At 41.9% G+C, this 23,634-nt stretch overlaps 1 protein-coding gene across 1 annotated transcript in view; it reads left to right on the top strand.

The window, feature by feature from the left end:
* The first annotated feature begins 5,110 nt into the window (after positions 1-5,110).
* LOC102222184 (unconventional myosin-VIIb-like) overlaps positions 5,111-23,634 on the top strand; it is a 33,066-nt gene continuing 14,542 nt past the window's right edge. The window contains exons 1-28 of the mRNA XM_023340047.1: positions 5,111-5,186; positions 6,563-6,598; positions 6,699-6,800; positions 6,894-7,046; positions 10,150-10,334; positions 10,586-10,707; positions 10,800-10,942; positions 11,023-11,136; positions 11,211-11,364; positions 11,463-11,539; positions 11,610-11,729; positions 13,038-13,177; positions 14,021-14,231; positions 14,323-14,458; positions 15,086-15,258; positions 15,348-15,488; positions 15,571-15,729; positions 15,809-15,901; positions 16,342-16,436; positions 16,887-16,971; positions 17,060-17,278; positions 18,768-18,980; positions 19,087-19,299; positions 19,372-19,539; positions 20,190-20,489; positions 20,576-20,736; positions 20,839-20,965; positions 21,607-21,726. Coding sequence (XP_023195815.1) covers positions 6,581-6,598; positions 6,699-6,800; positions 6,894-7,046; positions 10,150-10,334; positions 10,586-10,707; positions 10,800-10,942; positions 11,023-11,136; positions 11,211-11,364; positions 11,463-11,539; positions 11,610-11,729; positions 13,038-13,177; positions 14,021-14,231; positions 14,323-14,458; positions 15,086-15,258; positions 15,348-15,488; positions 15,571-15,729; positions 15,809-15,901; positions 16,342-16,436; positions 16,887-16,971; positions 17,060-17,278; positions 18,768-18,980; positions 19,087-19,299; positions 19,372-19,539; positions 20,190-20,489; positions 20,576-20,736; positions 20,839-20,965; positions 21,607-21,726 — 3,942 coding nt within the window. The 5' untranslated portion in view covers positions 5,111-5,186; positions 6,563-6,580. The remainder of the gene's footprint in view (positions 5,187-6,562; positions 6,599-6,698; positions 6,801-6,893; positions 7,047-10,149; positions 10,335-10,585; positions 10,708-10,799; positions 10,943-11,022; positions 11,137-11,210; positions 11,365-11,462; positions 11,540-11,609; positions 11,730-13,037; positions 13,178-14,020; positions 14,232-14,322; positions 14,459-15,085; positions 15,259-15,347; positions 15,489-15,570; positions 15,730-15,808; positions 15,902-16,341; positions 16,437-16,886; positions 16,972-17,059; positions 17,279-18,767; positions 18,981-19,086; positions 19,300-19,371; positions 19,540-20,189; positions 20,490-20,575; positions 20,737-20,838; positions 20,966-21,606; positions 21,727-23,634) is intronic.

The raw sequence follows: 23,634 nt of genomic DNA, 5'->3' as shown, positions 1-23,634 counted from the left end.
CTCTTGAAGCTCATCAAGAAAATGCAGAGTGTGTGCAAAGCAGTAATCACAGCAAAAGGTTGGTACTTTGAAGAAACTAGAATATAAGGGCTATTTTCAGTTGTTTTACACTTTTTTGTTTAGTGCATATTTCCACATGTGTTATTCATAGTTTTGATGCCTTCAGTGTGAATCTACAATGTCAATAGTCATGAAAATAAAGGAAACTCATTGAATTAAAGGGTGTGTCCAAACTTTTGGTCTGTACTGTATATATATATATATATATATATATATATATATATATATATATATATATATATATATATTCAGTATGTATACTGTATATACTGTATATATATATATATATATAATGTCATCTAGTGGTAAAAGTAAAAAATAAATAAATAGTATGCTCTGGACTTAAGACAGAGTACACGAACACATATTCATGACGTGCTTTGATTAAACTAATTTATCTCCGGTGTAATTCCAGTACCTAAAATTTAACTTTATACCAGGTGAGTCTCTCTCACCTGAGAATGGGCTGATTCTGTAAATTCAAATAATTGGAGAAGATTCATAAGTCTGAAACAGGAACAGGTCTGAAAAAACTCTGTGTGCTACATAAGAGAGAGATTCCTTTGATGCGTCAAAGAGTGATGTCATCACTGCTGATGTCACTGTTACCAATGGAACTGAACATTCTAATAGTGCGTTCACATCAAACTAGTTTTGAGCGTCAGGCGAGTCTGGTTTACATTCAAAGTCTGCGTGGAATGTTGGACGCCATGGACTCGCGTGACACGTCAAGTGGTTCAAACGGCCGCTAGACGCTCCCAACGCGCCACATCAGCTCTTTGAATGTAAACCAGATGCGCCTGACTCTCAAAACGTGTTTGGTGTGAACGCACCACTATATGTCCAGTGCCATATTAGTTCCATCATATTAGGACCAAAGCCTGATCCTAATATGATGGGCTCATTGCTTTGAGTCAAGGGTGACGTTCAGAGGTTAGGAATAGACTAGGGTTAGGGTTAGGGGTAGGGTTAGGGTTAGGGAAAATCGCAGCTACTAAATTGAAGGGAAATGAATGCAAAGTTCTAATATGGGTCGAAATAGTTTTGACAAATCTGTATAGCATTTTGTTTTCTAAATCATTCTATAAATAATGATGATACAATGTTAGGTTGTATTTCTGCCAATTGCGTAGCTGCAGTACATTAGTAGTCGAATGCGTTGAATGTGTTGAAACACATTCAACGCATTAGAAACCAATCAGAACCAAAAGTTTGCCTTTTGGTTCTGATTGGTTGTTTCTGGACAGCAGCAGAGTCAGAGAAATTTTCACAGATTCTCTGTCTCATTCACAGCTTAGGACAATTTAGAGCACAGGTGTCAAACTCCAGTCCTCAAGGGCCAGTGCCCTGCAACGTTTAGATGTGCCTCTGCTGCACCTCACCTGAATAGAATAATTAGGTCATTAAGGCTCTGGAGAACTGATCTACACAAGGAGGAGGTCATTAATTTTATTCCTGTGTTTTGTAGCTGTGGCACATCTAAACACTGCAGGACACCGGCCCTTGAGGACTGGAGTTTGACACCACTGATTTAGAATTTAGATTAATTAATTTTTTAGAAATTCTACCTGCTGCAGCTTTTATATATAGGAAAGTTTTAATTATGTTTATTTTGGTGTTTTTAACTCTGAAATTGATGTTGTGTTTTCTCCATTGATTTTTGAGTTAGGAATATTATTTGCCTGTGTCTGTTTTGATTTCCTAAATCTGTGTAAAGCATTGAATTTTCATAATGCCCAGTGTTGGCAAAACCTGGGTTAGGACAGTTACCTAGGTTACTGCCACCTGGGTGTGGGTCGGCGTAAAGGCCGAGCCGGGCTTAGACTGGCCTTGAGGCCAACGCCAACATGAAGGCCCTCCATGCAACCAGTGGAGGTTGGTCGCATGGACCTCCCTGCTTGATTGGAGGTCCATCTTTCCTCTGACCTCCCTGGTTGATTGGAGGTCCATCTTTCCTCTGACCTCCCTGGTTGATTGGAGGTCTGTCTTCCCTCGGACCTCCCTGCTTGATTGGAGGTCCATCTCTCCTCGGACCTCCCTGCTTGATTGGAGGTCCATCTTTCCTCGGACCTCCCTGGTTGATTGGAGGTCCCTGCTTGATTGGAGGTCCATCTCTCCTCGGACCTCCCTGCTTGATTGGAGGTCTGTCTTCCCTCGGACCTCCCTGCTTGATTGGAGGTCTGTCTTCCCTCGGACCTCCCTGGTTGATTGGAGGTCCATCTTTCCTCCGTCCTCCCTGGTTGATTGGAGGTCCGTCCTTCCTCGGACCTCCCTGGTTGATTGGAGGTCCGTCCTTCCTCGGACCTCCCTGGTTGATTGGAGGTCCGTCTTTCCTCGGACCTCCCTGCTTGATTGGAGGTCCATCTTTCCTCGGACCTCCCTGCTTGATTGGAGGTCCATCTTTCCTCGGACCTCCCTGGTTGATTGGAGGTCCATCTTTCCTCGGACCTCCCTGCTTGATTGGACCTCCCTGCTTGATTGGAGGTCCATCTTTCCTCGGACCTCCCTGCTTGATTGGAGGTCCATCTTTCCTCGGACCTCCCTGCTTGATTGGAGGTCCATCTTTCCTCCGTCCTCCCTGGTTGATTGGAGGTCCGTCCTTCCTCGGACCTCCCTGGTTGATTGGAGGTCCGTCTTTCCTCGGACCTCCCTGCTTGATTGGAGGTCCATCTTTCCTCGGACCTCCCTGCTTGATTGGAGGTCCATCTTTCCTCGGACCTCCCTGGTTGACTGGAGGTCCATCTTTCCTCGGACCTCCCTGGTTGATTGGAGGTCCATCCTTCCTCGGACCTCCCTGGTTGATTGGAGGTCCATCTTTCCTCGGACCTCCCTGGTTGATTGGAGGTCCATCTTTCCTTGGACCTCCCTGGTTGATTGGAGGTCCGTCCTTCCTCGGACCTCCCTGCTTGATCGGAGGTCCGTCCTTCCTCGGACCTCCCTGCTTGATCGGAGGTCCGTCCTTCCTCGGACCTCCCTGCTTGATTGGAGGTCCGTCTTTCCTCGGACCTCCCTGGTTGATTGAACGTACGCCTTTCCTCTGACCTCCCTGGTTGATTGGAGGTCTGTCTTTCCTTGGCCTCCTCTGTTTGCAGGGAACCTTCTGTTTGCGGGAGGACCTCTGGTTGGGTGGAGACTCTCAGATGGTTGTTTTCTAGAGAAAGTTTCAACTTCATCTTCAGGTCTGCAACCTGACCCTGCAAAGATTTCACCGTTTCCTCCTGTTCTTTGAATTTCGAAGCCTGCTCAGTATGACGTTTGAGCTGCTCCTCATATTTAAGTCTCACTCTGTATTCTTCAACCATGACTTCTATCAGACCTTTATTGCGGGAGGCATATTTTTCAGCCTCCCTCTTGAAGTAATCCAGCTGTTGAAGAATGCTCTTGTCTGTTGTTACTTTGGAAGAGCAAGAAGCCTTTGACACATCTTCACATTTGACTCGCAGGTGACGTTCTTTTTCCAACATTTTTTGCAGTTTTTGAACCTCCCCCTGCTGCGATTTCACTTCAGCTTGACATGCAATCCTCCGGTCTCTTTCCTCCTGGAGTTCAAAAATCTTATTCTGCAGTTCTTTTGTAAGATCATCTACCTGCTTTGTGAGATCGATGACGTGTTGGCTTGTCTCTTCCACGTCTTCCACTAAGGGGGTAATCTCGAAGCCAGCGGAGGGAGTTGTTTTCTGCTCGACTTCCAATGATCTTGGGCTCTCAAAGTCGCCGGAAGGACTTGGTTCCCCCTGGATCTCTGCCGATTCATCTTCCGGCTCGCTGTCATCTTCAAAAACAATGATTTCGTCGTAGTCGACTTGGATGTTGAGGTTCATCATGTCGATCCATGAAAGCTCAGCTGGAAAAGCTTCATGTTCACAAGTAATCAGTTGTTGCTTCATGACTATATACTGGTAAATACTTGCTTCTCTGAAAAGCTCGTAATATCTGGAATCGATATCGATTAATTTCGAACGTGCTCTGAAGAGTGATCTGTCGTGATAGAACTGAGGAACAGGTCTGAGAAAACGCTGTCTGTGAGCTACATTCAAGAGAGAGATTCCTTTGTGAGATCATACAGTGATGCCATCACTGCTGATGTCATTGATACCATTGGAACTGAACATTCTATTGTAGCCTGACGTAAAAAAAAACATTTTGCTAGACAATATCAAACAATGAGAAGTTTTCATTTCTCAACAAACGACCTTAAAAGCTTCACAATCTGTATGTAGTGTTTACAGACTCCAGACAACCTCGACTCTTGAGGCCTCTTGCGACCCAAACACTCAAATCTGAATTGACACTTTTGTCCCAGACTTTTGGTGACTTTAAAAAAAAAAAATCCGTTCCTTATTCCAGCCGTCTGTATTAGAAGACAAAAACAAGACTACCCGAAGCATCTTTATAAATGCCAGCGTACCCTGTTTAATTATTGATTCTCATGGCCGTAATTGGTCTCAGCAGGTGGTTTACCCGGGCCAACCTTGCTTTGCCATCTTGTTAAACAAATCACCTTCCCCGTAAAACGGACCACGCCTGAAGGAAGCGGATTAAATTAGTAGTGTTATTACAGAGCAAGCTAGTTATCTCTTCAGTGTCATTAGCCTTTATATTTATCAAACTTTAAAAAAATAAAATAAAATCATAACACATTTATCAGTGTTTGACCCAGAACAGCTGTGATAATGGACCAGGCATTAAGGGGACTGCCTTCTTCCTTCTAGCACTTTCCATAACTCCATCTTGTGGAGCTTTTTGTTTAACAGGGAAGTCGGAGCACATTTATTGTGCAACCATTAAAATAGCTCCCTTATCTTTATTGTGCTGTAATGCCACACTTCAAATTGCTTTTAGCTTTATTTTTTTATTTTTTTCACCAAACATGAATTCTCTTAAGTTGTCGATTTTTGAAACGAAAAACGGTATTAATTTTTGATAATAATAATTAAAAAAAACAAAACAAAGTAGACGCCCATTTTGTAGCTGCTGGCGAAGCCGGGTGGCTCTATTGTAGGAGCAAAGTCAAAGAGCCATAAAATGAGACAATTCTGGGGGAAAGTTCCTGCTTCGTAGCCATTCAAGGAAAAGATCCCTCCGCTGAGAGGAAGGCCTTGGACCACAGGGACACCTGTTCTCAGGTAAGAGCTCATAGTTGGCGTTGGAAAATCTTCTCATTAGAAAAATACCACTCTGAACTCGATGTGATGTTTTACTGGCGTCTTATTCTAAAATATGCTCGTTCAGGATTATGTAAGGTGACATTTATGAAGCGGCCACGATGGCGTATTCCACTGTAGATGGGATAAAAAAGAGTAAATTTTAGTCAAAAAAAAAAAAACCCTGACATTTTGAGAAGTCAAAAAAATTCTTAGCAAACAATGTGGAAATTTGTGAGTTTGAATAGTCGAATTTTTTGTTAGTGTTCTCGCAAATTGTCGACTTTTTCAAACTCGTAAATTTCAAGGGTTTTTTTGTCTCGAAAATTTCTGACTTCTCAAAATTTGAGGGTTTTTTTTTTTGGTGGAAATGTACTTCACACACACATATACTTCACACACACACACACATTATATATATGTGTGTGTATATATATATGTCAGTAACGCGTTACGGATAACTTTTTTCAGTAAAGAGTAATTTAACGCGTTGCTATTTCATATCCAGTAGTCAGACTACAGTCACTTATCAAAATCATTTTTTGTGCGTTACTATTTTCTTTTGGAATTTAATTTTATTTCCTCTACGCGTCTTGTCGAGTCATCGCCGTTTTTATGCGACAGTATCAGCAGCGACAGAAACGTAAACAACGGAGGGAGGGGGGGGGGAAACGCGCATTTTGTTGGTAGAAAAACAGGAACTATTTTGAGTTTCTGTCGCCGAGTCCGATTATTATAAGCGGCTGTGAGCTTTTTTTTTTTTTTTTTTTTTTTAAAAAAAGTCGCTAGCAAATTTAATTTTTCGCGGTTTGGTTAAAATCCTTCTTAGAGTTTTTTGGGGGGTTTTGTACTGTAACCATTAAAAAATCTCCCCTTCAGTTCAACCTTATAAGTGGAGACACATGGTTGATGTTATCATTATAAAATAGCTTACAATTAAGTATTGACAAAGATCAATGTCATTTTCACAGCGTTGTTGTTAGCAGCTGCTGAAAGTAACTAAGAAAGTTACTTTTAATGTAACTTAGTTACTTTCCAAATCAAGTAGTCAGTAATCTAACTAAGTTACCTTTCCAAGGAGTAATCAGTAATCCGATTAAAGTTACTTTTTCAAAGTAACTATGCCATCACTGTATGTATGTATATATATATATATATATACATCCAATGGCAATAATACACCGCAAATTGATAAGTGTTGAGAACGAATTTATAATACTTTAACTTCTTGAATTTAAAAAAAATAAAATAAAATGACTTCATTGCTTATTGGTTGGAACAGGCTCAAACTGTTCCGCCTGAGCCTGCATTGGTTCCTCAGCGTTTCTGCCTGACAAAGTATTTATTTTTAATTCCAGACTTACTAAATTGCTGCCATGCTGCATTTAAGTAAGGTACGACTGTTGAATTTGACTTATTTCTGCACATTTGTATAAACCTTAAACGCATCATGAAAAGTCATCTCGAGTGTCACTCTTGGTGTTCTCCAATCAGGGGGATTTCGTTTGGGTGGACTCCGGCCGTGGAGTCCCTGTCGGGGCCGAGGTTACAGTTACCGACACCGGGCAGCTTCAGCTCATCGACGATGAAGGAAAGGTACCACACCTGTAAAATGTCCGCTTCACTTCCACCCGTCAAACCCGCATTTAGTCCCTCTCTGAGTTAATTGTAATGGTCGTTTGGATGCAGGAGCACAAGATTAACAAGAAGACCCAGGGCAGCATCCGCCCCATGCACCCCAGCTCGGTGAAAGGTGTGGACGACATGATAATGCTGGGCGACCTGAACGAGGCCGGGCTGCTCAGGAACCTGCTGGTCCGCCACAAAGAGGGCATCATCTATGTAAGTTTCTGTTCCCGGGAGTCCACCCAGTTTTACGACGCCCATAACCGGCCACAGGAAACGCTTACTGGACTTGGCGAGCGAAGCGGCTCCGCTTAGACTTTGCCCCCCGGATTTATCACGGAGCTGTTCGTCTCCATAGAGACCAGTAAGGCAGTGTCGTCAGACAAAACGACCCTGCGTTTCCTGCGTCAGCTGTGCGTGGAGAGTCATAAACCCAGAGATCCCGTTCATGTCAGTGTAGAAGGTTTATTTTAATTACTCAGCTGCTCACCAAGTGAAACGCATTATATATTTGTATATTGATTAATTCCACACACACTGTTGTTTTTCAGGCCTCTATTCCAGTTAAAAACATTATTTTTTTCTGATGGAAACATGATATTTAAGATTAGAATGTTACATCAGACCAATCAAAATAAAACAATGCTAATTTATTAAATATGCATTAAGCAGGCACTGAAACTGAATGTTCAGCTAGGAACAATATATGTCCCCAACACTACTACTTTACAATACAAAATAGTCATATTGTGCTGCATTCAAGTACAAAACAGTAACATAATTTTTGGTCATTTTAGAAAGCTAAGCTCATTATTTAGATTTATTACACCTTTATTTCATGTCATTTTGAAGATTATGGCTTACAGAGAATAAAAACCCAAACGCAGCGTTTTGAGCTTCGTTTGAAGATCCATCTCTATTTGAATGATGCCACAGTGTAAGATTAAAAAAAAGGATTTAAGGATCAATTTAACCTTTTGTCTGTGATTCAACTCCACTCTAGAACACATACAAAAAAACATCTAATTTTTAAAGTGCTCAGTTGGAAGTCATTTGACGAAATTCATTTAGGTTAAACTATCTTAACTGTAAGCACCTTTTTAGTTCCTTTGTTATATTGACTTATTTTAGTCTTCCTTTTATTATTATTATTATTATTATTATTATTATTATTCAATTCAGCATCAGAAAGCTCCCCAAACTATCAGCTTGTCACCAGATATTTATGCAAAAAGACAAAGCTTTTTTTTTTTCCTAATCTCAAATCCAATTCATCCTTTCCTTTTCTTGGCTCAGTTGGTGTTATCCAAACGATTCAATCTGCTTGACAGAGAGAATTTTGTTATTACCATCTTCAAATTCAAGAACTTTACATGTACGAAAATGACCCATTACGGTTTGGGAAAGCCTAGAATGGGCTATTTCACAACATCGTAGTGACTCGGAGGCGCAGCCGTGGTTGTTTTTCAAAGCACACCTGATTCTTTCTGTGACATCATGGCAAAAAAAAAGAAAGGAAAAAAAGACGAGTCTCGTTCATCTTTGGGTGACCACGTTCAAACGCTGTGAGGCCCCGTTTCCTTCTGTTCAAACAAACACACATAACTATAACCAGCCTGGGAACCGCCGGCTTGTCACGCCGCTCAGGAAGGAGACGAACGTTTTTGGTTCTGAAACGTCTCTGGAACGAAACCAAAAGGAGACATAAATAAAGCTGGGTTAGATTTTTTATTTAATTGAATAATTAATTAGAGGAGTTGCATACTGCAGCTTGAATGTTTGACAACATTTACTTTATGGTCACTAAAAGTAATTAATTTTAATCATAATAGCAAATAAAAAAAAAAGTGGGCTTAGAAGAAAAAAGACTAAATGTACATGATGGAGGGATACAGTTCAAAGGGAATGCTGCCAAATACTGAGGGATTATCTGTAAGCTTCTACATTATTGGGAAGTTTAAAGAAATTTCTCATTATTCTGACTTTTAGAAAATTATAATAACCCCAGCTGAGCTGGGAAAAAAAATCAGACGTTTAATGCCATACAGCAAAGAAAAGTGTCTTTTTATGCAGTATATGCAATTATCTAATTCCAACCATAGGTGGAGGTAAAATCGTAAGATCACACAGCCTCATTTGTTTGCTGCGTGCCACACAGTGCTGGTTCTTTCCTGGAGTTCAGGGCTTCACTGAAACGCTCTGATAAAAGTCAAGTATTTGGCTGAAAATGAGTGAAAAGAGAAAACAAAATCAAGAACCTTCACAAGGCGGATAGAGATTCTGACTAATGTCACATTACAGGAATATATGAAGGTGTGGCTCATCAACAGAAAACAATAAAGACACGACGGATGATTTAAGACTTTAGTGCAGTAATGTAAGTCAATGACCAAACCGGAGTCGCTGCTTTGGTTACTTGACAGAGAATAATTAGGATCAGGAAAAGAGCAGCAGTAAATCAGTCACTGAGATATGAGAAACCTTGAGATGCCAACACTGAATAATAAACACAGATTTACCACTCTGTTAAAGACTATAAATTACTTATTAATTACATATTTTTCCCAATATGTAGGAAAAGCTAATATTTGGAGTGTGAATAATGTTTCATGGATGCACTGTTCTGCTTTTTTACTTCTGATACCGATATCTGAGCTTTAGTGTTGGCCGATACTATATGATGTAGGAAATGAATTGACTTGAGATGTTTCTTTAAATGTACAGAGTTACACATTTATTTGCTACTGCCACCGATATGTAGAGTTCTTTTCAGTATCAGGACTGACGCACGTTAATATCGGATCGGTGCATCTCCAGTTCAGAATATGATTTACAAAGTCCACAAAAAGCTGAGGAATCCGAACCTTCGCAGAGCTAAAGGAAACTGAGAAATCATTCAAATCGTAAAAGTGTACTAGGAAAATGTAATTTAAATATATTTTAAAAAAATAATCATGCTACACAGTCGTTTTGCGACGGTTTTTACACATTAAATCTGAAACAGATGTTCCCTTTTTTTTCTAATACAGAACACTTTGAAATGTTGCTGGATATTTATTGACATACAGACGCTTCGCCGTCTTCCACTGAATCACATGACGGCCGTCGGTGTTTACGGGCGTCTATGAGTGGAACTCAGATGTTTACACCCAGCGGTCGATGGGCCTGAGGCGCTGTGGCCGTGACCGAAGCCGGTCATTTGTCTGCGTTTCCTCCACTGTGACGCCTTTATGCTCATGGAAACACAAAACACGCTCACAAAACTGTGTGCAATGGCAAACATCTCTCTCTCTGTGTGTGTGTGTGTGTGTGTTTTCAGACGTACACAGGCTCCATTCTGGTGGCAGTGAATCCATACCAGCTGCTGCCCATCTACACCACAGAGCAGGTGCACATGTACACAGACAGGCGTCTGGGCGAGCTGCCCCCCCACGTGTTTGCCATCGCAGACACCTGCTTTTTCAACATGAGGCGCAACAAGAAGAACCAGTGCTGCGTCATCAGGTGGGCTCCAGGAAACGCTAAACTGCAATTTTGTTTTTCATTATTCCAGAAGTTGCTACCGTGTAAAATCCTTTGCATGACAGAAACACGGATAAAGTTGAAGGCGTGCCTGTAGCTTCTCATTTTGTCACTTTTTCAGTGTCATTAGCCTTTATATTTATGACAAACAAGAAAAAAAAAAAATATATATATAATATGCAACAGTCATTTGCGAGTGACTCAACAGTAATTCCTGACACCTCTCCAACCAGCGGAGAGTCCGGAGCAGGAAAAACCGAGAGCACCAAGCTGATGCTGCAGTTCTTGGCTGCGGTCAGCGGCCAGCACTCGTGGATCGAGCAGCAGATCCTGGAGGCCAACCCCATTCTGGAAGGTCAGTGGGGGGAACGATGGGAAAGCGCCTCTGAAGCTGGCCCACTCTTCTTATCCGATTTGAATTTTTTATCTTTACTTTTTCCCTCTCAGCCTTCGGGAACGCCAAAACGGTTCGCAATGACAACTCCAGCCGATTTGGGAAGTACATCGACATCAGCTTCTCCAAGGGCGGGTCCATCGAGGGGGCCCGGGTGGAGCAGTACCTGCTGGAGAAGTCCAGAGTGTGTCGTCAGGTGGGAGGGGGTCTCCTGGTGTGGCGCGGAGGTTTGAGTCGGTTTGTGTTGGGCTAAAGAGCTTTCCGGTTCACCAACAGGCCCCCGAGGAAAGGAACTACCACATTTTTTACTACATGCTGATGGGCATGGCTCCGGACCAGAAGAAGATTCTTTCCCTTGGAACGGCTGCAGAGTACAAATACCTGACCATGGTTCGGTTCTGATCCGTCCTCAGGCACTCGTAAAAAAGGATCTCGAGTCGGGAATAACGCGTGTTCGTTCCCAGGGCAACTGCACCAGCTGCGAAGGACGAGACGACGTGAAGGAGTACGCTCACTTCCGCTCGGCCCTGAAGATCCTCACGTTCACTGAGACCGACTCCTGGGAGATCTCCAAGCTGCTGGCCGCCATCCTCCACCTGGGCAACGTGGAGTTTGAAAGTAGGAGATGACGCATTTCTCAAATTCTTCCCGTTAAGTCTTTTTTTTTCCTCTCTCTTTTCCGCTCCCCCGGGCTCAAGTTCTCCGTGTGGTTTCAGGCGTCATAATGAACAACCTGGAGGGCTGCAGCGTCGCCAAATCCTCCCACTTCAGCATGGCCAGCCAGCTTTTGGAGGCAGGTGACGTTTTTTCCCTCAGCCGATGCCGCCGAGACTTTTCCTGAATGCGTGTCGTCGCGTCCTCAGGTGGATCCTACAGCGCTGGAGAAGTGTCTGACTCAGCGCGCCGTCACCACCGCCAGGGACACCGTCAACAAACCTCTGAACTCTGACCAGGCTCTGGACGGCAGGGACGCCTTTGTCAAGGTAACGGCCACTTCCTCCCCCACGTTTTCCTACCCGTTGAGCTCGTCTCCACCAGCAGCATCAGGGCGTTTTTTGTTTTTTTTTATTTGGGTTTTCTGTGATCGACCCACTACACAGCGGTGGATAGTTGTGAAAGTAACGATTAAAGTATTGACCTTTATCTTTAGGAACGTCGGACACTGTAGGACACTTCTGCCTCAGTCAGAGTGGATGATGAGAATCTAGTCATCAGTTTTCGAGTTTTGCTGCAGATGTCCATTCGGAGTTGGGTCTGGACTTTGACTGGGCCATTTCAGTAGATGAGTGTGCAGCATGCAAGCATTTACTTCCACATAAGTATTGGATTTTCTCAAAATGGCCCAAACATGAAAGCATTTCTTGAGACAAAGGCAATTCAAAACAATCTGCTTTTTTTTTAAATTACGCATCGAAGGTGTACAAATGAAATCAACTAATACAAACGCAGTGAACGGTATTGTTGGAATGTGACAGAGTAGGAAGGATGTTAAAAGGATAACAATAAGACAAAAAACAAATGAAGTCCACACCAAAAAGGTTGGGAGAAGAAGAAAACGATCATCTTTAAAAAAAATTAAAAATCATTTTGATCCTTCATTATTCTTGGTTTTGGAGACAAATAATGCCCATTTTTTCCAAATGCTAATAAATCCTTCCATACATGAGCTCATTAAAAGAGTAATCCTCTTCATCTCATAAATTTCTTTTGAGTTCATAACATTCCTCCTTCGGTAGAGAGGGCTCTAATGTTACTTTTTTTTTTTTTTTTTTACCTGCTGCTAACATAATTTTGGCCCATCATTTTTCTTCCAAGTTCGTTTTAGATATATTTCTCCTCAGGTACATTGAGTAAAAGCCAAATTCTGTATCTGGACCAATAATTAAATGAATCTTTCTGAACAAATCCTGCCAGTCAGGCTGGAGAACTTGAATCCAACTGATATGGAAATGTTTTGCCAAATGGTTTCCGCTCTCCCTCCATCATTAAACCGTGGGCGTTTAGCTTTCCGGCTTTTGCTTCATTTTAGGTGTAATAAAGAAACAAAGTTTTTCCATGTTAAGTCTCTCCACCTGCATGATCTTGATGGATTGAATCTTTACGTCTCTCCAGAAACTCCTAATAGAGATGAGACACTCGGATCGCTTAGTCGTTTCATGCCAATATCTGCGTGATGTATATTGTGAACATGTCGATGAGTTTTACTGACTGCATTACAGGAAATAGTCTGGAGACATTTGCTTAAATGGAGAGGCTGCCAGGATAATTATTTGTGTTGCTTGTCTTTCCAGGCTATTTATGGGAAACTTTTCATCTGGGTGGTGACAAAAATTAATGACGCCATTTACAAGCCGCCCGATGATGAGGACACGGTTCGACAGTCGATAGGCCTGCTGGACATCTTTGGCTTTGAGAACTTTGACAACAACAGGTCAACGTCTACCCCGACTGTTTTAGTTTGGTTTTGCTGCTGGATCTTTAGATATAATCCTGCTGCCTTATTGAAATTAATTGAAATGAAATGAGGGTTTCGGTTTCTTACCTTCCTTTAGCGTACGATCTTATTGCAGGATAAAGTTGAAGCTCATCTGGCATTTACTTCATTTAACTGCTTCCCAAAAAAACTTCCCAAAATGTTTTTTTTTTTCATATTGTTTTCTAACATTTTTTATTGGAAAGACAGTAAAAGACATCACAGTTATTAATTTAAGATTTAACATACTCAAGGATGGAAACAGTGATTTTTTTTGTCCATATTTCCTTTCTGGGCTTTTATTTATGGACCACTACTTATTTCAGCTGAGAACAAGAACAAAATACAACAAAACTGGTTGAGTGAACCACCTCAAACAATAGAAAACATGACATAAAAAGAGAAACATGTCAGGAGCGCATAATTCACAAAAATCAGATTCTATTTCTTCTACACTCTGCCTATTTGGTTGAGATCTTATAAGTGTTTTCTTTTACAATTTGGAAGGGGGGAAAAATCTTCTGGTTCTGCTTTTAGTTATTTCATCTTGACAGATTCCTTAGTTACCTCCAATAGTTGTTGTTCCTTGTTTCAAACAGTAAATTGCCCAAATACAAAGCGACACATTTTACCAGAATGTTTAGTACTTGGGTATTTATACCTGTTCATGGATCTTTTCACAGCTCTCTTTTCTGAGGTGGAGTTTCCTTTTCAAGTGTGAATTTTTATTTATTTTTTTATTGATTTATTTTTTTTAACAAAAGTTTCCCTGTAAAACGTTTGTGCATTCCCCTCCGGCAGCTTCGAGCAGCTCTGCATCAACTTCGCCAACGAGCAGCTGCAGCAGTTCTTCGTCAAGCACGTCTTCAAGCTGGAGCAGGAGGAGTACGCCCGCGAGGGCATCCTCTGGCAGCACATCGACTACCTGGACAACCAGCGCACTCTGGACACGCTGGCCAACAAGCCCATGAATGTGTTGGCTCTTGTCGACGAGGAGAGCAACTTCCCAAAGGTCTGTGCCCTCTAAAAGCCTCCGGACGCAGCCGTGCGGAATGCTAAAGAGGTTTTAATTTTTTTTCTGGGGTGGGGGTTTCGTTTTTCAGGGCACAGACGCCTCCATGCTCCAGAAACTGAATCAGTTTCACACCAAAGGCGAAGTCTACATCCCTCCCAAAAACAACTTTGGGACCCAGTTTGGGATACAACACTTTGCAGGAGTGGTTTACTATGACTCGAAAGGTACTGCTTAGAAAATTCATTTGAAAAATGATTCACAGCGACGTCTCTGACACTGAGACGAAAACCACCTAAGAGATCTGCTAACTGCTTTTAGCCGTGCTAGCTAATAGGAGTATTTATCTCTCTGCATAGCGTTAAACTTCCATAACAGCACGTTCACGAAATAATGAGGTACACATCATCGGGAGTCGAGATAAGCTATAAGAGAACTTATACTAGTGCATCATGTCTGTATGTTGTTTTTTTTTTGTTGCAGTTTCTTAATTATGTTTGCCTTACTTTCATAAAATACAAAAGAAACTTAATTATACCGCTACAGTTCTGCTGGGTTTATTTAATGACTCACTTAGGAATAGTTATTCTTTGACAACGTAAAAAATTTGCAATTTCTTTTGTCCTGAAAAACTTGCTTTGTGTAATTACAATGCAGGATGTTTGTTTTGCGTCTCTTGAAACTTTTTTGAGAAATAAAATGACAACAATGTCTAAAAAAGCATATTCTTTTTTTTAATATGTTGTTGTTATTATTAATTATTGCAACAGCAGAAAAAGCACAAAATACAAAATCTCTCTGTATGTTTTAAATCTGTGTAACCTGTACCGCGGTTTTACCGTCCCACCTTCTAGGTTTTCTCGAGAAGAACCGTGACACTCTGAGTTCGGACCTGATCCAGCTGGTGGACACGTCAACCAACAAACTCCTCAAACAGGCCTTCAAAGCCGAGCTGACATCCAACTCCAACGTGGTCAAGAGCGTCAACCCCAAGCTGATCATCAACACGCCCAGAAACAGCCTGCGGGTAAAAAAACACGGCCAAGTAAAAGTAGCAAAGCTCCTTTAGCATGCAGCTCATTTTCGCATGTGCGACTTTCGCTGTTGGCCTCACAGCAAGCCTCCGACGGCAAGAAGCGCGTTCCGACTCTGTCCGGCCAGTTCCGTCAGTCCCTGGATTCCCTCATGAAGACCCTGACCGTGTGTCAGCCTTTCTTCATCCGCTGCATCAAACCCAACGACTTCAAGAAGCCCATGGTGAGCCGAGCCTGGACCCGAAGGGACCTCTGCGGCGGTAACCGACCCGTTCACTGTTAGTAAAACAACTCTGTTGTGTCAGCTGTTTGACAGAGAGCTGTGCATACGGCAGCTGCGTTACTCCGGCATGATGGAGACCATCAGGATCCGGAAGGCCGGCTACCCGGTCCGGTACACCTTCAGCGAGTTCCTGGACCGCTACCGCGTCCTCCTGAGGACCTCCGTCTGTGACCCCAAAACCGTGAGTTGGGCCATGTTGAAATTCTCCACTCGACCCGTTTCGCCTTTTAATACAAGACCATGTTTGTGCTGTGAAACAGGAAAATCAGGAGACTTGCTGTGAGAGCATCTGTAAGAGAGTCCTTGCTAGAGAAGGCGACTGGAAGATGGGCAAGACAAAGATTTTCCTCAAGGTGAATTTTAAATTTGCGTGGATGGATGGGTTTAGTTTAACAAGCTATTTCAGTAAACTAAGAATCACATTTTTCAAGTTTTAAGTCAATACGCTTTAAAAACATTTGTTAATTGATGCAGAATACTTCTGTTTTTGAGTATAATGTGGTTGTAAGTTAAAGATGGTATTGAAATGCTAAAGGCCACAAATCTCAAATGAATCTGTTTAGTACAAAATGATCCAGGTGACATCTGTCCAGACAAATAAGACATTTTAAGACCATTATGAATTAAATTTAAGACCTGTTCTGCAATAGAAATGCATACAATGTTTTGGCAATAAACATTGTATGCGCTGCCAGGAATCTTGGGCCCCATGACAAAAAATTATATATATATATATATATATATATATATATATATATATATATATATGTATAATGTTGCTGTTTTCTCACAGGACTTCCATGACACCATGCTGGAACTGGAGCGAATAAAGGAGTTAAATGTAAAAGCTCTTCTGATCCAAAAAGTCCTGAGAGGATACAAATTCAGGTATGAGAGAAATCCGTACAGATTGTTTTCTTTTGTGTATGTGTGATTTTATGATTGTTTAGCCTGTTGCAATAAGCAGTTAACCAATTCATTGCATGATAAATAAAAATGAGCTCAATGCACTCTGTTCTGATGATTAATATTGTTTTTACAGAGACGTCGTGATCAGTTTTATTTATGGTTTCAGTTTTATTTCTGTTTTCTTTCAATTGTTTTTGATTGTTTTGTTTATTTTGGATATTTATAATATTTTGCAGTTCCAGTGTTAAACTTGAATTTTGTAAAAAAAAAAAAAAAAAAAACAACAGCCACTTATTAGCATGAAAATGTCTCAGCAACAATATCATCGTTTATCGCAATAATTACTGGGTCAATTTATTGTGCAAAGTTTATTGTGATGGGCCTAATTGGGTCTAATTGCAGTTGTACGTTGCTTCATACCCTCTAAAGGAAAGAATTTGTGAGGAAAAGGTTGGCTGCCCTCGTCATTCAGAAATATTGGAGAGGCTACAAAGGCAGGAAGCTGTACAGAGTGGTGGGTTGCTTTCTGAAGAATCATTAATGACCGATGTATTCGCTGCCATACAGCGTCCGTTAAACCTCCAGTCCTGCTCTGGTTTCAGGTGCAGCTGGGCTTCGCGAGGCTGCAGGCTATCGCCCGCTCCCGTCACATCCACCTCAACTACAAGAGGCAGCGGGTCGCTGCGCTGGTGCTGCAGACGCAGGTCAGAGGTTACCTGGCCAGGAAGGAGTGGAAGCGCAAGAGAGACGCAGTGATCCTGCTGCAGGCCCACACCAGGGGCATGCTGGCAAGAAGACGCATCGGAAAGATGAAGAGAGACGTAAGCTCAAGTTAAAGAACCCGAACTTTATCTTCTCGCAGGGAAGAAGAAGCAGGACTTTGATGTAAAACTTTAAATCAGCTTTTTTTTTCATATATTCAGGCTTACATAGTTTAATTCATACACTTAAATCCTAAATGTTGATCAATCCAAGACCTGCTATCTTCTTATAAATCATCACGATTGACTTCCGGAGACTTTTTTTTTTTTTGCTAGAATGTATAGGACTTAACAGGACTGACCAACATTCAGAACAATAGTGAAATCAACTCACTACAGATCAGAGAAGATTATGAATATGGAATTATGGTTTTGAGCATGTTGGGAGCGGTTTATGGATCCGTTTCTAAACAACTGCAGGTTCCAGGATCATTACTTTAAACAATTCCACATATCTAGATGTCGGATGTTTTTGTTTTCCTTCATTTTCACTGGCTGTGTCAAAAACGTTGTCCCACGGTCCATTTTTGAAATGATAATTTTACAGTTGAACTATTATTCAACAAGCTGAACAGGGAATCCACATCCTGCCGTCACACATCAAGCAAATGAAGGCATGTAGCTTTTTCTCTGTAGTGACAAAAACCACTGACCGTGGCCACAGGAACTACATATAAACAATTAAATTAAACGATTTCACTTACATTACATTACACAGGTCTTCCACCTTCAGCTGGTCCGCATGGACCTGAGTTGTTCACCTGCTTGTGCATAATGAAACGTCTCAGGGTTTTTGATTTCATGCTCTGCACTTGAGACTGGAATTACAAACACCACTTCAGCCAAAGTTCTGAAGTACGGGAACATTTCTCCAGTCGATCTCTGCAGCGTAAGCAGTGACTTAAGCCGCACGAGACACACACAGAAGGAAAGACGACCTCAAAATTCTTCAACTTAATTGGGCTCAAATCAACAGCAAGTTGTCTTAAACATGGACAGAATTAGGTGTTTCTGTCTGTTGCTGAACAAACATCAAAGCTGCTTTTAGAATGGATGAAACAAAAATTTTAATTCGAACAGCTCGACTTAATATTGAGTCTGTGGCAAAAAAAACAAAAACAACAAACCTAAATCAACTCCACCAATTCTGTAGGCAGAAGAGATAAAGATCCAACAGAATTATGCAAGAAGTCCATAAATGGTTATAAGAAGCCTGCAAATGAGGTATAACTTGAGATGTTGAAGCAAATATTTTAGCCTGTACGGTATAATTTTCTTTTTAATATGTTTAAGAACTTTGTCTGTATGTAAACCTGAAGTATCCAAAGAAAATCTAATGAATTCATTGGTTCAACCCTGACATCTGACACAGAAAGGCCCAATGATAGATCTGAATTGAAGATCTGAACCTCCATGATTCTCCCTTTATGCATATTTAAAGCGATATTGACGTTCCATCCCTGTCAGTCTGCGTTGGATTTAGAAATTTAACTGAAAAAGACGATGTTTCTCTGTCAGGTTGTTGATCCTGTGCCTCCCGTTCTTTTAGATGCACCTCTCTGCTAAAGAGAGGGAAGAAGAACGGCGGGCCATTTTGGCCAAACAGAAGCACTTGGAAGAAGTGCTGAGGCAGAAGAGAGAGACGGAGGCCAGAGCGCAGGCTGCCAACATGAGCGACCAGGAGATGGTGGACGACATCTTCGGCTTCCTGCCCAACATGGTGGTCGGAGGGCAGGAGGGCCAGGCTCCCGTCGGATTCGAGGTTCAGACTCTCAACGCTCACGTATTTGCTCTCTTCTCAAGCCAAGGTGGGTCCGTTAGATCACGATTCATGTGTTGTTGCTTTTTTTTTGTTTGTTTGTTTACAGAACATTGAAGGAAAACGGACCATAATCGAGGAGATAGACATCGATGAGATTCCCTTGGAAGACGAGCTTCCCGAGGAGGACTACGACGACCTGGATCAGTACTCGTTCTCCAAATTCGCCTCCATTCACTTCCAGGGAGCAGCCACGCCCACCTACATCCGGCAGAGGCTTCAGCAGCCGCTGCTCTACCATGAGGACGAAGGAGATGTCATGGTGCTGAAACATCTGCGTTTCACTTGTTTCAGCCTGGTTGCCTGTCGCTGAAGTTTGTCGCGTTTTCGCCAGGCTTCGCTGACGGTGTGGTGGATCATTCTGAGATTTCTGGGAGATCTTCCCGAGCCGAAGAGAATGAGCAGGCTTCAGCAGGGGAGCGCCATCCGGGATCGGTACGTCCCGCAGGACCTGATCTCCAGGCAGGATAGACGTCTGAGCCACATGGTGGGCCTGGATCAGGTACGTTTCCCTCCAGGAAGGCGAAGAATTTGGAAAGGTTTCGCTTTTTTTAAAGGGGCAGTATTAGGTAACGTTGTATTTTTTGAGCTTTACAACTTTTTATAATGTTATTTTATCAAAAACATACCTGAAGTGTTGCTTTAATTCTTTCATCAATGTTTGAGAAATCCTTTAATCTCCGTGGCAACCATTCAGCTGTCCAAAACACCTTGGTCGACGTAGCAACGCCTTATTAGAGGCTCAACTCATCCTGACCGTTGCAGTTTCCAAGCTTCTGCTTCACAGAGCTGCCCACTGTGAATCCCCCACTCAGCTCCTTCAGACTAGCCAGCAGCAATTAGCAAACAGCTGGTGGAACTGCACATCTGCTGAGCTCATTACAAAGACTTTCTTCATGGTGAAATGCTGGTAAAAATGCTGCTGAAGGGTTAATAGAGGAGCCATGTTGTGATGGCTTCCTGAAGGTGGAGTTTCAGAGATAGCAGGAGCTTTTAAAGAGACAGATGCCCAATTTCAAGGTGTTAAATACGAAATCAAATTTCTTTTAAGTCCTATTTGATATATACAGCAACTGAAGGTATCATAGTTACTTGGTTGCACTATAAAATGGCTAATGTTCAAATAAATATTTGAAATTTGCTTATTTTCAGAGAGTGCTGAGGAAAAACAAAGAGGCAGAACCCGCTGTCATCGCAGAGGAGCCAGACCAGAAGAGAAAGGGATCGATCTTCACAGACCTCCTGTCAAAAAACAGGAAGCCCTCCACGGTGCCCACCGACACGGTCCCAAACCTGAAGTCGTACACTGCGCCCGAAGGCAGCCCGCGAGCGAGAAAGGGATCCACATTCACCGACCTGCTGTCCAGAAACAAAAAAGTCCTCCCCGATAAAGGAAGCGTGAACGTACGGCCCGTGTCGAACATGAGGAAGCCCTCCATCATCATGGAGGAGGTGAGGCTAGAAGCCAGAAGGTGAGGCGTTTCATCCGACGGTCGTCATGGACGCGGTAACTCCTGTTTCGTCTTCGTTTCTTTCAGTCCGATGACCTGACGGAGGTGTCCAAGCCCACCACGCTGCAGACTGTGAGTGAGGACAGTAACGTCATGATCGGAGAAGGGCCCACCCTGGACAGGCCCCTGACGTCTCTTGAAAAAGTCCACTACATCGTGGGATACGGCATCATCAGGCCTGACCTGAGGTTCCAGCTGTTTGCCTCTTTGCGTCCCAGGACGTCTGATTTGAAATTGCTCCTTCTGGAGAACTGATAAAATTAATGTGTGTCTGTGTGTCTCCAACACAGAGATGAGATTTACTGTCAGATCTGCAAACAGCTTTATGAAAACAACAACAGGAACAGCTACTTCCGTGGGTGGATCCTGCTGTCCCTCTGCCTGGGCGTGTTTCCTCCCAGTGAGCGCTTCTTAAAAGTAAGGAACACGAGTAGGCCGACTGCTTAAAGCTGCAGCATGTGCCTTTAAAAAAAAAAAAGATAACTATTTGGCCATTTGTCTCTTACTGTCACAACATAGTGACAGTAAGAGACAGATAGCAAGTTCCCTTGCCTTCTCCCAGTGCTCCCTCTGTCATCTACAGAAATACTCCACTCAGTCAGAAACATCAAATAAGAGCTTCTCTTCGAGGGTCTTTGCGCTGTCAATCACCCTCTCTCTTGCTCTCTGCTACGCTAAAGCTTTTTCCTGATAGCATAGCCATGAATGCTAGCCATGAACATTAGCATGTCCACCAACGTCTGCAGACAAACAGTTTGTCTGTAATGGTGAGTTGTTTCTCTGCCATTAGCACGTTTAACAGTGCGTACACAAGCTTGATTGACAGCGGTAAGACCGGGAGCGGGGCATTTCATCAGACGGGTTACAGCAGCACTGGGACGAGGTGAAGGAGCTCAGCCTTTAGCAGCAACACACTGTGACAACATGGTGACAGTTTTAACTAATACGTGAAAATCATTTGTTTGTTTGTTGTAAAAGTTCGATGCCTCAGCTTTAAATGTCACCACAGCTGGAAAACAATGTCTTGTTGACTCTCTGTTGTCTTTTTTCCTCGTCAGTACCTTCAAAGTTTTATCCGTTTTGCTCCTGGAGGGTTTCCTTCCCACTTAGCCGAGAGGCTGCGGCGCACCATGTCAAACGGAGCCAGAGGAGAGCCTCCAGCCTGGCTAGAGCTGCAGGTACTGATATGTTTTTTTTTTCATTTTGTGGAGGATTTAAAAGTGTATTACGTTTAAACAATATATTTTTGCTTCTCTACATGACTAAAATTAGATCTAAGAGAATATTTGACTGTTTCCCTTAAACAGTTTTGTTTTTATTCATAAAGAAAAACGTCAATCATTTGCATCGTAGTCCTTTTGCATGAGTTTTTTTTTTAGTTCATCAACAACTTAATGTAGATGACAAGTTTTATATTAAGGTGATTGGAAATAAAATTTAACACATTTTGTGCAAACGCACATATTTATTAGGGGATTGTATTCAAAATGTCCCAAATTTCAAAGTTGCATGTGACCCAAGTAAAAAAACCCTACAATTCAGAAAACCTGTGTTGTTAATGACTGTGACTCAGTGAGAAGAGCACAAATAGAAATAACTTTATTAAACTCAAAAACAAACTCAGCAATGAAATTTGTACTCCACAATTTCCCTTCATTATAGTTAAAACAAATAAAAAAGAATAGAAAGTCAGGCAAAATTAAAAACTTCAAACACTTAAACTGCGTTGGGTTTGAAAGCCTGATAGTCTGGGAATAAAAGCAGTTTTTTAACCTGTCAGTTCTCGCTTTCCTACGTCAGTAACATCCGCTTTAAGGCAGAAGTGAGAACAATGAGTCCTGTGGCTGAGTTCGGTCTCTGATGTTTTTAGCTCTCTGCGTGACCCGGCTGATATAAATATCCTGTAGCGAGGGGAGAGAGGATCCACCAGTAAACTCTATTTTAATGACACATGGAGAACTTTCCTGTTCCCAAACCACATCATGATGGCGTTTCTCTGGATTCTCTTCACTGTTGACCCGTAAAAGTTTGTGAGGAATTGGGATGACATTTTGAATTTACTCACCTTCCCTTACTGGGATGTCACTGAGTCTTCCCAGTAGTATGCTGTATGTTGGGTGAGATTCTCACTGATGTGTTGAACTGAAGTCTAGGAAGAGCAAACGGGTGTTCATGTTCTCCAGGGGTGAAAGAACTATGTGATTAGCAAAGTGCTAAATAAATGCAGTTCATTCACTAAGTACAGTAGAAACATGTTCACCTGCTTACGTTTGTTGCTCATCTGACATCCAATTGAGGGAGGGGTTTATGTTTTCATTGACATACAGTATACATACGTTGAGATGTAACATCACCCACGCCATCAGCTCCCTGCTAGAGGGCAAAAAGCTGCTTTCTGACAATATTACCATTGGTTTAGCTGACAAGTTGTCAACGTATTGCTTTAAATCTTAAATGTACACATGATATATAAAAGAACGCACTGTTTTTAATACTAATTGTCAACACTATGGCAACTAGATAACATCTATGAAAAATTTTGATTTTGAAAAAAATTAGCAAGGGAGAAGGAAAGAGGTTTGCTATGCTAGCTTGACTTTGACAGCCTTAACATTTAGATGTGATGCAGAATTCGGTGTTTTGGTTCAGTTAAAAAAAAAAAGTCAACCCACAACAACTCCGGCAGATCAGGTAGAGGAGGAGTTTAAATTAGCAAGTCAACTACCGTTGTGTTCAAATGATCACTTGTTGCGCGCTGCACTGGATTAATAATACCTACATGTCTGGGTTTCATTTTGATAAACTAAATTGTTCTACCACGGAAAGTAAAAGAATGGTCCTCTTTGTCCTCCAGTGTTGTGCGCATGCGACATTTCCAGATGTAAACAATAACAATTTTTTACTTTCTTTATAATTAAAAACATTTACCTCTGCTGTGGACCCAACCAGAAAGATTTCTTTCACTTTAGTTGTTTTTTTTTGACATTTATGATCTCAAGGATGCATATTTCTGGATAAGTTTACTAAAATCCATTTGCATATGTTCATATATTTTTTTTTACAAATGCTATGTCATTTGTAAAGGA

Source organism: Xiphophorus maculatus, chromosome 9 (genome assembly GCF_002775205.1).
Source record: "Xiphophorus maculatus strain JP 163 A chromosome 9, X_maculatus-5.0-male, whole genome shotgun sequence".
NCBI classification, from domain to species: Eukaryota; Metazoa; Chordata; class Actinopteri; order Cyprinodontiformes; family Poeciliidae; genus Xiphophorus; species Xiphophorus maculatus.
This window is presented reverse-complemented; position numbering and strand designations above follow the sequence as displayed.